The sequence below is a fragment of the Oncorhynchus mykiss genome, chromosome 14 (assembly GCF_013265735.2).
Source record: "Oncorhynchus mykiss isolate Arlee chromosome 14, USDA_OmykA_1.1, whole genome shotgun sequence".
Taxonomy (NCBI): domain Eukaryota; kingdom Metazoa; phylum Chordata; class Actinopteri; order Salmoniformes; family Salmonidae; genus Oncorhynchus; species Oncorhynchus mykiss.
Window position 1 is genome coordinate 22,261,270 of NC_048578.1, and position 15,159 is coordinate 22,276,428.

General features: G+C 43.8%; 1 protein-coding gene across 1 annotated transcript; it reads left to right on the plus strand.

Annotated features, from left to right (window-relative positions):
* Positions 1–1,818: 1,818 nt before the first annotated feature.
* mars2 (methionyl-tRNA synthetase 2, mitochondrial) lies at positions 1,819–12,580 on the plus strand. Its single transcript, XM_021561512.2, has 3 exons — positions 1,819–2,466; positions 10,600–10,934; positions 11,324–12,580. The coding sequence occupies exons 1-3, from the start codon at positions 2,172–2,174 to the stop codon at positions 12,515–12,517; spliced, it is 1,824 nt and encodes a 607-aa protein (XP_021417187.2). The 5' UTR covers positions 1,819–2,171; the 3' UTR covers positions 12,518–12,580.
* Positions 12,581–15,159: the final 2,579 nt, after the last annotated feature.

Here is a 15,159-nt window from a genome sequence, read left to right on the forward strand (position 1 = left end):
ACTTTGGGTGGGTAATACCCAGGTGAAAGAGATTGGACTGTATTGGAAGGGAGTTTAGTCCAATGGTAGCTATTCCTGTAAATCCACCATGGCTACTCCCACCTCCAGTAGTTGATCTAGAAGTATTGGAGAGACTACAGAAAGATAGTGAGGGTGTTGATCCATCTGACTTGTTTAAAAAGACTCATAATACTTTGTATCATGATTTTGTGGCCATGGTTCAAAAGATCCAAGGACAGGGTGTACTAGGTCAGCATTTGTAGTGCAGGAATTTGGGGTGAAAGTCAGGAAACGTATTACAGATAATCTGGCTGTGTTTAAAAAATATATATATTTATTTAACTGAGCAAGTCAGTCATGAACAAATTCTTATTTACAATGACTGCCTAACCTGGATGACGCTGGACCAATTGTGTGCCGCCATATGGTACTCCCAATCATGGCTGGTTGTGATACAGCCTGGAGTCGCACCAGGGTCTGTAGTGACACCTCTAGCACGGAGATGCAGTGCTTTAGACCGCTGTGCCACGCGGGAGCCATCTACGGCAAAGCTGATTTCCATACTGTTGGCCTTGCAGTGGGTGGAGAAAGTCAAGCCAGACAGGGTAGTTATTTGCTCTGATTCATGTGCAGCGTTAATGAGTCTCCAGTCCTTTAGGTCATGTAGCAGACAACCTGCTTTATGAGGTGCTACAAACCCATGGTAGGATTAGACAGATGGGAATACAGATAAACTTTACTTGGGTCGCAGCCCATGTGGCGGGGAATGAGGCAGTTGATATACTGGCTAAACAAGCACTTAGAAGTGGGGATGTTGATGGTGCAGAGATGGCAGGCACAGTTGAATAAGAGAAGGGGATACTGGAAATAGTTTAGAGTAGATAGATAAAAACGTCATTAGAATGTTATCTTTTTTTAAAGCAATGGGGCTGGCAGGTAGGCTTTAGTTTCTTTCTGCCTCTGGCCCACACTCGTGCTAGGGCAGAAAATGAAATGTGCACCCCTTGGTGTCATGAGGACTGAGTTTGGAAAACCCTGGGTTAGGATAAGAACTAACCCTAGACTACAGCCTGTCGTTTCCAATGGGAGCAAATGAATCATAGTGGGCATAGTCAAGCACGAGCATTGGCGCGTTCTAGCATGTATTTGCATAGTTCAGTCCGGGAATGTGAAGTTGCGCATGTGCAATAACTCAATTCGCCCTTGCACTCCTAAACAACGCGATTAAAAAAACAAAAAAACTTTGGTGTTTGGTGTGAAGTCTACAAAACTTAGTGCGCTCGGTTCAGAACTGTACGTTTGTTTATGTGTAACTGTAGTTTTTGTCGCACTGCTTTGCTTTATCTTGGCCAGGTCGCAGTTGTAATTGAGAACTTGTTCTCAACTGGCCTACATGATTAAATAAATAAAACTCAGTTCAGGAAACTGTATTGAGATCAAATGTTTAATCGTTGAGAAAATGATCAGAATGTTGACCAAAATCCATCTCGCCCCATCTTCTCCCACTACCGGCCACTGGGCTTCCTCGTCACCATATTTGGTAGTGAGTGGAAACGCCAACCGGATGCTTCACATTTACGCATCTGTGGTTTCGTCCCAAGGATAACGCATAACACTCGTTTTACAAGGCCCGGTGCCTCGGGTGAGTGGATATTTTTTAAACCATGGAATAGTTGAAAGTAAGCAAAACCACGTTAAAACGGGGCAGCGGGCCATGTAAAACGAATTGACCCAATGCCACGTGCGTCTTCCTGCTGATCGGATTGGTTGTTCCCTGTAGAAAGGGGTGGTATTAGTTTGTTGTGCACTGTGATTGGATTAATCAGAAATTACGTTGTAGCAAACGGAAGAAGATCTAACCTTGGCAGGGAAACAGACGTGGGTTTCATAAAGATATGTAAAGTGGAGTCCTCTACGGAATTATATTTATATAAAAACAAACAATTACCAGGATTACTCAAAATACTAAACTGTTTTGACATTTCTGGTGTCGTTACTTTTCTCTACAACTCATGGGCTTTTAGAAATGAATTAACACCGGGTGAGGATATCACTGTTGCCATTTACAATGGACCGCAATATCAACGCTGAGTTGGTAACGTTTGTCATATGGTCCGTCATAACCTCACAGTCATAGTTTGTGGACGCTGTCAACAGTTGCCTATTGTCCCATGATGAAGACGTACCTCTCCATTATCAGAAACTGTAAGGTTGCACAGAGATGGTCATTCAGCCATGCTACAAGATGTGCACTTTCTCCATCCCCATCATTCTGGAATTGCAAAAGGCTCATGGTGAGACGCCTGTGCACTGATATTCCGACAGAAGACCGGAACTATTATATCACCACCCCTATCTTCTATGTGAACGCTGCCCCTCATATTGGACACTTGTACTCGGCTGTTACTGCTGACTTCCTGCACAGATACAAGATTCTACAGGGGTTCAACTCCAGGTTTGTCACAGGTGAGTGAAAAACACATGCAAATCAATGTGGATTGATTGAGTCGATTTCCGCGCTTATAAACCCAGGGTCGTTACACTATTGTGGTAATATTGTAGTTGCCCTTGTTTATAAGCTAAGTGAAATATCCCTATTGAAGCATTGGTTAACACGCTTACCTAGCCCATCCTCGAAGAGCAGACCCAGGGTGGTGAGGGTATGCAACAACACCTCCGCTACACTGATCCTCAACACAGGGCCCGCCATGGGTTTGTCCCCAGCCCCCTCCTGTACTCCCTGTTTACCTATGACTGCGTGGCTACACACGACTCCAACTCAATCATCAAGTTTACTGATGACATGACAGTGGTAGGCCTGATTATCAACAATGACGAGCCTACAGGGAGGAGGTTAGAGCCCTGGCGGAGTCATGCCAGAAAAATAACCTCTTCCTTAACGTAAAAAAAACAAAGGAGCTGATTGTGGTCTACAGGAGACAGAGAGGGAGCATGCCCTCATCCGCATGGGAGTCAAAAGCTTTACAGCACTGTGTCACATGTAACAGTATAGATTCCGTCCCTCTCCCCGCCCCTACCTGGGCTCGAACCAGGGACCCTCTGCACACATCAACAACTGCCTCCCACGAAGCATCGCTCCACAAAAGCTGCAGCCCTTGCAGAGCAAGGGGAACAACTACTTCAGGATCTCAGAGCGAGTGACGTCACCGATTGAAACGCTATTAGAGCGCACCCCACTAACTAGCTAGCCTTTTCACATCGGTTACACACAGGAAGGCCAAGAAATCATCAAGGATCTCAGCCACCTGAGTCACGGTCTATTAACTCTGCTACCATCTAGCAGACTGAGACAGTACAGGTGCATCAAAGCCGGGACAGACTGAAAAACAGCTTATTTCGATCCCCAGGTCTCTATCAGACTGTTGAACAGCCATCATGCCACCTCCTGTAGTAGGAGACAGAGACTCAGGCACACCTTACACACAAACTGACTGACTGACTGACACTCACTCACATATACAGTGGGGCAAAAAAGTATTTAGTCAGCCACCAATTGTGCAAGTTCTCCCGCTTAAAAAGATGAGGCCTGTAATTTTCATCATAGGTACACTTCAACTATGACAGACAAAATGAGGGGAAAAAATCCAGAAAATCACATTGTAGGATTTTTAATGAATTTATTTGCACATTTTGGTGGAAAATAAGTATTTGGTCAATAACAAAAGTTTATCTCAATACTTTGTTATATACCCTTTGTTGGCAATGACAGAGGTCAAACGTTTTGGCCATAATGACCATAGTTTGGCCATAATGACCATCATTATGTTTGGAGAGGAAAAGGGGAGGCTTGCAAGCCAAAGAACACCATCCCAACTGTGAAGATTATTATTTTTTTTGTGTGCAACATTTCTAAATGACATCAGTTTAACCGATTTGTAAGGAAATAGAAAGCTGTGAAAATGACCCAACATGTTTCTGTTAACATTTCAGTTCGGCTTGGATTCATATTTTATGTGATTGAAATACCGTCCGCTTTTATGATGCTGATAAAAATGGAACCTCTACAGACTGTGCATTTGCGTTCTCTCAAAATGCTGGAATAAATCATATTTCTTCACTCCTGTTCCCTAGTCAAAATGTACATTTGGTGTATAATTTTACAGCAAGAAATGTTTTTAATCCTGCAGGAGTTAATATTAAGACTATGAGAGAGGTTATAGACATAGTCAGTGTCCAGATTTCAGTGTCCATGTAACCCTAAACTCAGACATGATCATTTTTGAGACAGTGGATCAAGGTTGACTTTTTCTGCCCATTCCCAAAAAGCGATTGGCATGTAAGATATTTGGCGTGCATAAAGTTAGGCCCAAACCTTAACATTTTGGTACACCAGAAGTACAGTGCATTCGGAAAGTATTCAGTCCCCTTGACTTTGACATTTTGTTACATTACAGCCTTATTCTAAAATGTATTACATATTTTTTTCCCCTCAATCTACACACAATACCCCATAATGACAAAGTGTAAAACAGGTTATTAGAAATGTTTGCAAATATATTACAAATAAAAAAACTATCACATTTACATAAATATTCAGTGAGAATCAAAATTGAGCTCAGGTGCATCCTGTTTCCATTGATCATACTCGAGATGTTTTTACAACTTGATTGTAGTCTACCTGTGGTAAATTCAATTGATTGGATATGATTTTTATTTTTTATCTTATTTCAACTTTATTTAACCAGGTAGGCCAGTTGAGAACAAGTTCTCATTAACAACTGCGACCTGGCCAAGATAAAGCAAAGCAGTGCGACAAAAACAACAGAGTTACACATAAGCAAACATACAGTTAATAACACAATAGAACATACAAATATAAATGTAACAAATGTACAGTGTGTGCAAATGTAGGGAGGTAGGCAATAAATAGGCTATAGAGGATAAATAATTACAATTTAACATTAATACTGGATTAATAGAAGTGCAGATGATGATGTGCAAGTAGAGATACTGGGGTGTAAGAGAGTAAGTAATAATATGGGGATGAGGTCGTTGGGTGTGCTATTTACAGATTGGCTGTGTACAGGTACAGTGATCTGTGAGCTGCTCTGACAGCTGATACTTAAAGTTAGAGAGGGAGATATGAGTCTCCAGCTTCAGTGATTTTTGCAATTCGTTCCAGTCATTGGCAGCAGAGAACTGGAAGGAAAGGCGGCCAAAGGAAGTGTTTGCTTTGGGGATGCCCAGTGCAATATACCTGCTGGAGCACGTGCTACTGGTCAGTGTTGCTCTTGTGACCAGTGACCTGAGAGAAGGCGGGGCTTTACCTAGCAAAGACTTATACATGACCTGGAGCCAGTGGGTTTGGCGATGGATATGTAGTGAGGCCAGCCAACGAGAGCATACAGGTCGCAGTGGTGAGTAGTATATGGGGCTTTGGTTACAAAACAGGTGGCACTGTGATAGACTACATCCAGTTTGCTGAGTAGAGTGTTGGGTGCTATTTTGTAAATGACATCGCCAAAGTCAAGGATCGGTAGGATAGTCAATTTTACGAGGGTATGTTTGGCAGCATGAGTGAAGGATACTTTGTTGCGAAATGGGAAGCCGATTCTAGATTTAATTTTGGATTGGAGTTGCTTAATAATGTGAGTCTGGAAGGAGAGTTTACAGTCTAACCAGCACCTAGGTATTTGTAGTTGTCCACATATTCTAGGTCAAAACCGTCCAGAGTAGTGACGCTAGTCGGGCGGGAGGGTGCGGGCAGCAATTGGTTGAAGAGCATGCAATTCGTTTTACAAGCATTTAAAAGCAGTTGGAGGCCACGGAAGGAGTGTTGTATGGCGTTGAAGCTCATTTGGAGGTTTGTTAGCACAGTGTCCAAAGAAGGGCCAGATGTATACAGAATGGTGTCGTCTGCGTAGAGGTGGGTCAGAGAATCACCCACAGCAAGAGCGACATCATTGAAATATATACATGCACACACAGAGAGAGAGAGAAAAGATTCGGCCCAAGAGGCCTTCCGATTTGACACACTTACAGTGCCTTGCGAAAGTATTCGGCCCCCTTGAACTTTGCGACCTTTTGCCACATTTCAGGCTTCAAACATAAAGATATACAACTGTAATTTTTTGTGAAGAATCAACAATAAGTGGGACACAATCATGAAGTGGAACGACATTTATTGGGTATTTCAAACTTTTTTAACAAATCAAAAACTGAAAAATTGGGCGTGCAAAATTATTCAGCCCCTTTACTTTCAGTGCAGCAAACTCTCTCCAGAAGTTCAGTGAGGATCTCTGAATGATCCAATGTTGACCTAAATGACTAATGATGATAAATACAACCCACCTGTGTGTAATCAAGTCTCTGTATAAATGCACCTGCACTGTGATAGTCTCAGAGGTCCGTTAAAAGCACAGAGAGCATCATGAAGAACAAGGAAGACACCAGACAGGTCCAAGATACTGTTGTGAAGAAGTTTAAAGCCGGATTTGGATACAAAAAGATTTCCCAAGCTTTAAACATCCCAAGGAGCACTGTGCAAGCGATAATATTGAAATGGAAGGAGTATCAGACCACTGCAAATCTACCAAGACCTGGCCGTCCCTCTAAACTTTCAGCTCATACAAGGAGAAGACTGATCAGAGATGCAGCCAAGAGGCCCATGATCACTCTGGATGAACTGCAGAGATCTACAGCTGAGGTGGGAGACTCTGTCCATAGGACAACAATCAGTCGTATATTGCACAAATCTGGCCTTTATGGAAGAGTGGCAAGAAGAAAGCCATTTCCTAAAGATATCCATAAAAAGTGTTTTTTAAAGTTTGCCACAAGCCACCTGGGAGACACACTAAACATGTGGAAGAAGGTGCTCTGTGCAAAACTGATACGAGACATACCCCAAGCGACTTACAGCTGTAATCGCAGCAAAAGGTGGCGCTACAAAGTATTAACTTAAGGGGGCTGAATAATTTTGCACGCCCAATTTTTCAGTTTTTGATTTGTTAAAAAAGTTTGAAATATCCAATAAATGTCGTTCCACTTCATGATTGTGTCCCACTTGTTGTTGATTCTTCACAAAAAAATACAGTTTTATCTTTATGTTTGAAGCCTGAAATATGGCAAAAGGTCGCAAAGTTCAAGGGGGCCGAATACTTTCGCAAGGCACTGTAACTATCTGAGAAGTAGTTGGTGAACCAGGCGAGGCAGTCATTTGAGAAGCTAAGGCTATTTAGTCTGCCGATAGGAATACAGTGATTGACAGTCTCAAAAGCCTTGGCCAGGTTGATGAAGACGGCTGCACCATACTGTCTTTTATCGATGGCGGTTATGATATCGTTTAGGACCTTGAGCGTTGCTGAGGTGCACCCATGACCAGCTTGGAAACCAGATTGCATAGTGGAATTCAAAATGATCTGTTTGTTAACTTGGCTTTCAAAGATTTTAGAAAGGCAGGGCAGGATGGATATAGCAGTTTGGGTCTAGAGTGTCACCTCCTTTGAAGAGAGGGATGACCGCGGCAGCTTTCCATTCTTTGGGGATCTCAGACAATACGAAAGAGTGGTTGAACAGGCTAGTAATAGGGGTTGCAACAATTGCGGCGGATAATTTTAGAAAGAGAGAGTCCAGATTGTCCAGCCCAGCTGATTTCTGGGGATCCAGATTTTGCAGTTCTTTTGGGAACATCAGCTATTTGGGTGAAGGAAAAGTGGGGGGGGGGGGCTTGGGCAAGTTGCTGTGGGGGGTGCTGAGATGTTGGCCGGGGTAGGGGTAACCAGCTGGGAAGCATGGCCAGCCGTAGAAAAATGCTTGTTGAAATTATCGATTATCGTAGATTTACCGGTGGTGACAGTGTTTTCTATCCTCAGTGCAGTGGGCAGCTGGGAGGAGGTGCTCTTATTCGCCATGGACTTCAGTGTCCCAAAACCTTTTGGAATTCATGCTATAGGAAGCAAATTTCTGTTTGAAATAGCTAGCCTTAGCTTTCCTAACTGACTGAGTATATTTGGAAAGGCACACACCTGTCTATATAAGGTCCCACAGTTGACAGTGCATGTCAGAGCAAAAACCAAGCCATGAGGTCGACGGGATTGTCCGTAGAGCTCTGAGACAGGATTGTGTCTGTACAGATTTGGGGAAGGGTGCCAGAAAATTCTGCAGCATTGAAGGTCCCCAAGAACACAGTGGCCTCCATCATGCTTAAATGGAAGAAGTTTGGAATCGACAAGACTCTTCCTAGAGATCAGGGAGGTGACAATGATCCCGATGGTTACTCTGACAAGAGCTTTAGAGTTCCACTGTGGAGTTGGGAGAACCTTCTCTGCAGCACTCCACCCATCAGGTTTTTATGGTAGAGTGGCCAGACGGAAGCCACTCCTCAGTAAAAGGCACATGGCAGCCCGCTTGGAGTTTGCCAAAAGGCACCTAAAGGACTCAGACCATGAGAAACAAGATTCTCTGGTCTGATGAAACCAAGATTAAACTCTTTGGCCTGAATGCCAAGTGTTACGTCTGGAGAAAACCTGGCACCATCCCTACGGTGAAGCGTGGTGGTGGCAACATGCTATGGAGGTTTTTCAGTGGCAGGGACTGGGAGACTAGTCAGGATCGAAGGAAAGATGAACGCAGCCAAGTATAGAGAGATCCCTGATGAAAACCTGCTCCGGAGTGCTCAGGACCTCAGACTAGGTGGAAGGTTCACCTTACAACAGGCCAACGACCCTAAGCACACAGCCAAGACAACGCAGGAGTGGCTTCGGGACGAGTCTCTGAATGTCCTTGAGTGGCCCAGCCAGAGTCCGGACTTGAACCCGATCGAACATCTCTGGAGACCTGAATATAGCTGTTCAATGACACTCCCCATCCAACCTGACAGAGCTTGAGAGGATATGCAGAGAAGAATGGGAGAAACTCCCCAAATACAGGTGTGCCAAGCTTGTAGCGTCATACCCAAGAAGACTTGAGGCTGGAATCGCTGCCAAAAGTGCTGAGTAAAGGGTCTGAATATGTGATATCATCTAAAAAAACTATTTACCTTGTCATATTGGGGTGTTGTGTGTAGGTTGCACTGTGCATTCATTTCCAATTGAACAATGTGTTTGCCTTGCAGCGCGTTCTATGCGGTGCATTCATTGGATTTATTGTGTATGCGTCAAACTGTGTCTGTAGACGGCTTGACAGAAATAAGTAGCAAAAGGTGAATGTTGAACTTGTGTTACACACATCCAGATGAACGCATAAACCTCATTCACATTACCCATAAGCACTCTGTTACGTTGCGACGGATTACATGCATTTCAATGGAGAATAAAGTTAAAGAAACAAGTTGAGGTAGAAGTAACTAAACAAAACATGTTTTATTATCACCTGAAACTATATATTTATCCTGTTTTGAATGAAAAAGTCATTTTGCAATCTCCCTAAATGACTGCAATCTCTGACAGGAGACAGGCTCTCCTCCATCTTGTGTTACAAACACAGCACTTGTCAGTTCAGTAGTGGGGCGAGACTCCAGTGAAGACGGCAAAAGGAAATGTCTCCTAGTATTCATATCACGCAATAGGATTTCATGTGGAATTTTATAAAAAGGTCTTATCATTTTTTATGGAAAGCTGATTTTAAAAAATGGCAGTTTAAACATTGACAAAATTGTCTATTTGTCACGTCCCTACATTTTTCCACAACTACCTACACAGAAATTCTCTGTTCGGACACACAAAACATTTTCTTGAGGCAAGCCGAAGTCGTTAGCCCAAGTCTCCGCCCACTCGTCGGTGATTGGTTAACAGTAGGGATTCTTCAATGAAGTGCCTGTTGTCGTTCAACGAGAGATGAGTTGTTCTCGTGTACATATTTTCACTTGAGAAATACTGCACCAAACATCCAAGTCAGATGCAAAAACGTCAATTCATTTTCAAGCGAAGGTCTTTTAAGAGAGTGTGAGCACTCGTTCGGATAGCTGTTACTGAAGCATGCTTACTCACTTGTGCCAAAATAATGAAGTAAAAACCTCAATGTAACCTATAGAAATTATACATTTATACATTTTATTTTTCTATATTGTTTTATTTTTTTTTTCAATCTAACTGCAACCCACCCGCCCTTCATCCACACAATATTTCATGACCCAAAACCCACCCGCGCATCACAAATGCACAGACACACAGCCAATGCTGCAGTCCCACGTATATAGAGACATTGAACACGGGACTGTTTCTTTTATACTGTATTCTTTTCTTACCTCATTCTGATATCTACTACTGTACATTGCTATTAGTTATTGTTATACACTGGATTCTTAACATAGCTCACTAATATCTACTGCTGTACATATCATTCTAGGTATGTCTTGTTGGTGTATATACGCATAGATTGTTTCAGTAATCCAATTGTAATGTTATTTGGGTTGTTAACTGTATTCGTTCTGACATTCGTGATTTATTGTCTAGTTTTTGATTGTTTGTGTACTTGTTTGACATTTTGCCTCACTGTTAGGAGCTAGTAACACACGCATTTCGCTGTAACGGCTATAACATCTGCTAAACTGTCATTTGATTTACCTTGGGGACAGGCGACCCGAGTTTCCAGACTCACCCCCTTCATTCATAGTATCTAAATAACATCTTTGCATTTCAGGTACAGATGAGCACGGACTCAAAATCCAACAGGCTGCCAATGCTGCCGGACAGGATCCTCTACGTTTCTGCACTAAAGTATCTGAGAGATTCAAATACCTCTTCAAGAGCTGTCACATCTCATACACTGACTACATCCGTACCACTGAGGAGAGACACCGCTGTGCAGTGGAGCACTTCTGGACCGTGCTTCAGAGTAAAGGCTTCATCTATAAGGGGAATTATGAAGGCTGGTACTCCACGCAGGACGAGAGCTTCCTCACGCCATCGCAGGTGGGAGATGCCAAGGATTCATCAGGGAAGGAGATCAAGATCTCTCTGGAGAGTGGCCACAAGGTAGGCTAAAGGATGACTTCATAAATAGTTGTTGCTAGCATCATAACAAGGTTTACTGCTACATCTCATTGATTCATGTCATTTACTGAGTGTTGTTCCTTGGTATGGCCATGTAACACTTCTTCTCTTTCTAGCATAAGAAATGTAATAACGATTAGGAAGGTGAGATAAAATGTAGAAGGTGTCTGTATTCAAAACGTGATGTTTCTGAAGTAACACCTACACAATCTGAAAGAGAACAGGAAAAATCATATCCATCGTGTCAGATAAATTCAGGTCCAGTGACTCAAGCAGGTTTGAATTATAAAAAAAACAACTTTATTTACTACTCTAGTGCTCTTTTATACATAGTTTTTCTCATCAAATAAAATCTGGTTTGTCTTTTGCAGGTGGAGTGGATGAAGGAGGAGAACTACATGTTCCGTCTGTCTGAGTTCCGGTCCCGGTTGCAGGAGTGGCTGGAGGGGAACCCCAGAGCAGTGCAGCCAGAACGGTTCCACCGCGCCGTTCTCCAGTGGCTCCAGGAGGACCTCCCAGACCTCTCTGTCTCCCGCCAGAGAAGCCGCCTCCAGTGGGGCATTCCAGTTCCTGGTGACCTCGACCAGACAATCTACGTGTGGTTAGATGCCCTGGTCAACTACCTCACAGTGGCTGGTTACCCGGACTCACACTCTCAATGGTGGAGGGCTGCCCATCATGTCGTGGGAAAGGACATTCTCAAATTCCATGCCATCTATTGGCCAGCATTCCTACTGGCTGCTGACTTGCCCCTCCCACAGACCATACATGTGCACTCTCATTGGACAGTGGGAGGGAAGAAAATGTCTAAAAGCTTGGGGAATGTGGTGGACCCCCTGGAGAGGTCTCAAAGGTTCACCATAGACGGTATGAGGTACTTCCTCCTGCGCCAGGGGGTCCCAGACACAGACTGCGACTATGACGATGATAAAGTGGTCAAACTGCTCAATGCCGAGCTGACAGACTCGCTAGGTGGCCTTCTAAACCGCTGCACTGCCCCCTCTCTCAACCCAGCTCAGGTCTACCCCCACTTCTGCTCTGACTCCTTCCCCAGTCAAGGGACTGTAGCACATAAGGGGAGGGCTGTGGATGAAGATTATCACATGCTGGATGCTGTACGTGCACTACCAGCTGTGGTGGAGCAGCACTACGATAGTGTGCAGGTGTACAAAGCTCTGGAGGCCATTAACCGGTGCGTGAGGCAGACCAACGGCTTTGTCCAGCGGCACACACCATGGAAGTTGGGCAGTGGGGATGGGATGGACCAGCTGTGGCTGGACACCATCCTCCACGTGTCCCTAGAGTGTCTGAGGATGTATGGGACACTCCTACAGCCCATAGTGCCACAGATAGCAGACAAACTTCTGTCCAGGCTGGGGGTGAAGCCAGAGGAGAAGAGCTGGGCTGCTCTGGACTTCCTGGTTAAATATCAGGGAAAGGACTGCCCCTTTGAGGGCAGAGCACTGGGTCCTGACACTGGAGTCCTGTTTAATCGTCTGGAGAGGCCAAATGCAGAGAAGGGAAAGCCCAAGAAGGCTAAGAAAGCCACTAAAGTGAAATCATAAACATGGAAATTCTATGTTTTCTGTCCATGTAAAATGAGTTGAAATAAATTAGATTAAATATGTCATTAGTGTAATGCATTATTTTTCCTGTCTGTTTGAGCTGTCCTAACTGCTGCTTTTATTTACAATTGATCATTATTATATTCAAATAGTGTTAAACATTTTTGGGTTGTTGAGAGAAATTAAATGGTTCTACCTAGAACCACCAATCAACAAAAAGTGGTAGGTGTAGTCAACACTGTGACAACACTGTTCAATAAACCTTTTAGTAGTTTTATCAAATCAAGTTGCCATTTGTAGGTACAGAACAACAAGTTGGAAGTGTTCCATATTATTATTTTCTCTCCCACCTCCCATATAAAGACCATACAAGTTCAGTACAGTATCTCCTCTAACACATTTCATTTCACTGTTATCTTCTCTTTAGAATGACCATCAGCTGAGAGGTTAAAGTCCAATCTGAGTGACAGGAGAGATGACCAATGGGCCAGAGTTTTCACCACCATGATAACCTGGGTAGAGAAATGGCTAGAGTTTCTCAGTGAAGGTGCAGCCAGAGAAAGAAAAGATATGAGACTTGGCCTCGACATCACAGGACACCTGTCCCTCCTCATAATCCACAAACACACCAACCTTCTGGGGCTTCTCTTTTTAGGGAGAGAGTGGGGCTAGTACATGCCTGACACTCATTCCAATACATCAGTCCCACAGTCCAGTATACATTCTCAGGGCACTGTGCTATCCTAATTTTTCTATTGATGGACTCTCTCGCTACTGCTAAAAACCACCTACTCTTCCCCCACCTGTACCTTATAGTAGAATCTCCCTGGGGAAAAGCTCTCCTTTCCCAGGACACAACAATTGGTATAAAAACCTCTCTGGGTTGTTAGGGAGTTTATGTATCGTCTTTGTTTCCTGTCCTCAGACAAAAGGAGATGTGTATCAGGGTCCAGAGTCACAGCTGCATCCTCTTCAGGAAACCTCTCCATCTCTTTATTGAATTTCTCAAGTTCAGAAAATGCTTTCCTTGCCATCTCCTCCAGCTGAGACAAAGCTCTCCTCAGGTTCCACTCACACAGTTCACCGTGAACACTGATCTCAGACCAGTCCTTGATGAGTGTCAGAGGGCACAGTGATGGGGAGCGGTGAAGGTGGTCCTCACTATGCGAGAGCTGCTTCAGCTCAGTACTTCTCCTCTGTAGCTCAGTGATTTCCTGCTCCAGCTCTTTGATGAGCCCTTCAGCCTGCCTCTCTGCTGCTTTCTGATTCTCCTCGATCACCTCAATGTAGTCAGCCTGGCTTCTCGCAATGAAGTGTGCCAGAGCAGTGAAGACCTCTCATATCTCTCTCTGAGTCTCTCTGAATGAGCTCTACTGGGTGTTTGATATCTTGAACCTTCTGCAATCGCTCCTTGATCATCTGCTGCACTGCCTCTGTCTTCCCCAGCTGAGCCTTCCTCTCTCCAAACTCTTCCTCTAGAGGGACGGTGTGGTGAGTTTTGTGGTCTGTCTCAGTGTAGAGCTGACACACACGTCTGGTCAGTCCTACAGAAGAGCTCCAGTAGTCTGATGTGCCTCTTATTTTGTGTTAGTAAATATTTTCTTAAAGTAAAAAAATTAAAAGTAACTCTTTCTTGAACTGCATTGTTGGTTAAGGGCTTGTGAGTACGCATTTCATGGTAAGGTTGTATTTGGTACCTGTTGTATTCGGCACATGTTAAAAATGTCATTTGATTTGATTCAAAATAAAAAATATAGGACAATACACCCATCACAACAAGAGATACCACAACACTACATAAAGGGAGACCCAAGACAACAACACAGCATGGTAGCAACACCTGTAGTGGCAAATTGGTTCAAATATGACACAACCAAGAACTTTGTGAAAATCAATATAGACTTTTAATACAACAGTATCATAAGCCGGAGCGGTCCGCGGAACACACACACTTTTTCAGAGCCCTCGCTCTGAGTTATACACCTACCATATAAGTCCCTCCCATATGCAAATTAAGTTACATCCCAATCCGTGCTTCCTGCTTGTTCAGCCCAATAACGCCCCCATCTGCTTTCCATTAGATCCTAATGGTGACAAGACCCTTGCTTTGACCCTTCACTCAGCTTAATGCGTTCTCCTGTTTGTGTGTTATCTAGGGTCAGCAGACTATGTGTCTCTTCTGTTTTTAGCATGCTCAGCTATACTAAAAATACTATACATTCCCCTTTCCTGTGGCCTGTGTTCATACCCTGTAATTAACTCCATGTGTCCCTTTTGGTGTCTTTCATCTCCTTTAGCTTTAGGGTGCCTAGCTGTTCTGGTCGCCTTCTCTTCATATGGTTGTCCTGTGATGTGATTGATGTCTGTAATCCATCAATTGGTCCTTTGGCTGAACCCCCCGTCCTTAGATAACCTCTGATCTTTGTATGTCCAGCTGCCCTAGGTGTTGCCCTCTCCCATGGCCCCACTCTGGCTTCCTGTCCTATACAATAGACAATGTACCTTACCAGAATGGCAAATGCATCCCTCTTTTATATAGGACAGTACATTTATCCATATATGTACCTAATTTCTCCCACACACCACATGACATCAACATGGCAGCAGCACAAAACATGGTAAGAGTTACACACAAGGATACT

Excerpts from the sequence above, each read along its gene's own strand:
- mars2 (XM_021561512.2), top strand. The coding sequence starts at position 2,172 with ATGATGAAGACGTACCTCTCCATTATCAGAAACTGTAAGGTTGCACAG. Across the intron at positions 2,467-10,599 it reads CAACTCCAGGTTTGTCACAG|GTACAGATGAGCACGGACTC; the intron begins GTGAGTGAAAAA and ends TTTGCATTTCAG. Across the intron at positions 10,935-11,323 it reads CTCTGGAGAGTGGCCACAAG|GTGGAGTGGATGAAGGAGGA; the intron begins GTAGGCTAAAGG and ends TGTCTTTTGCAG.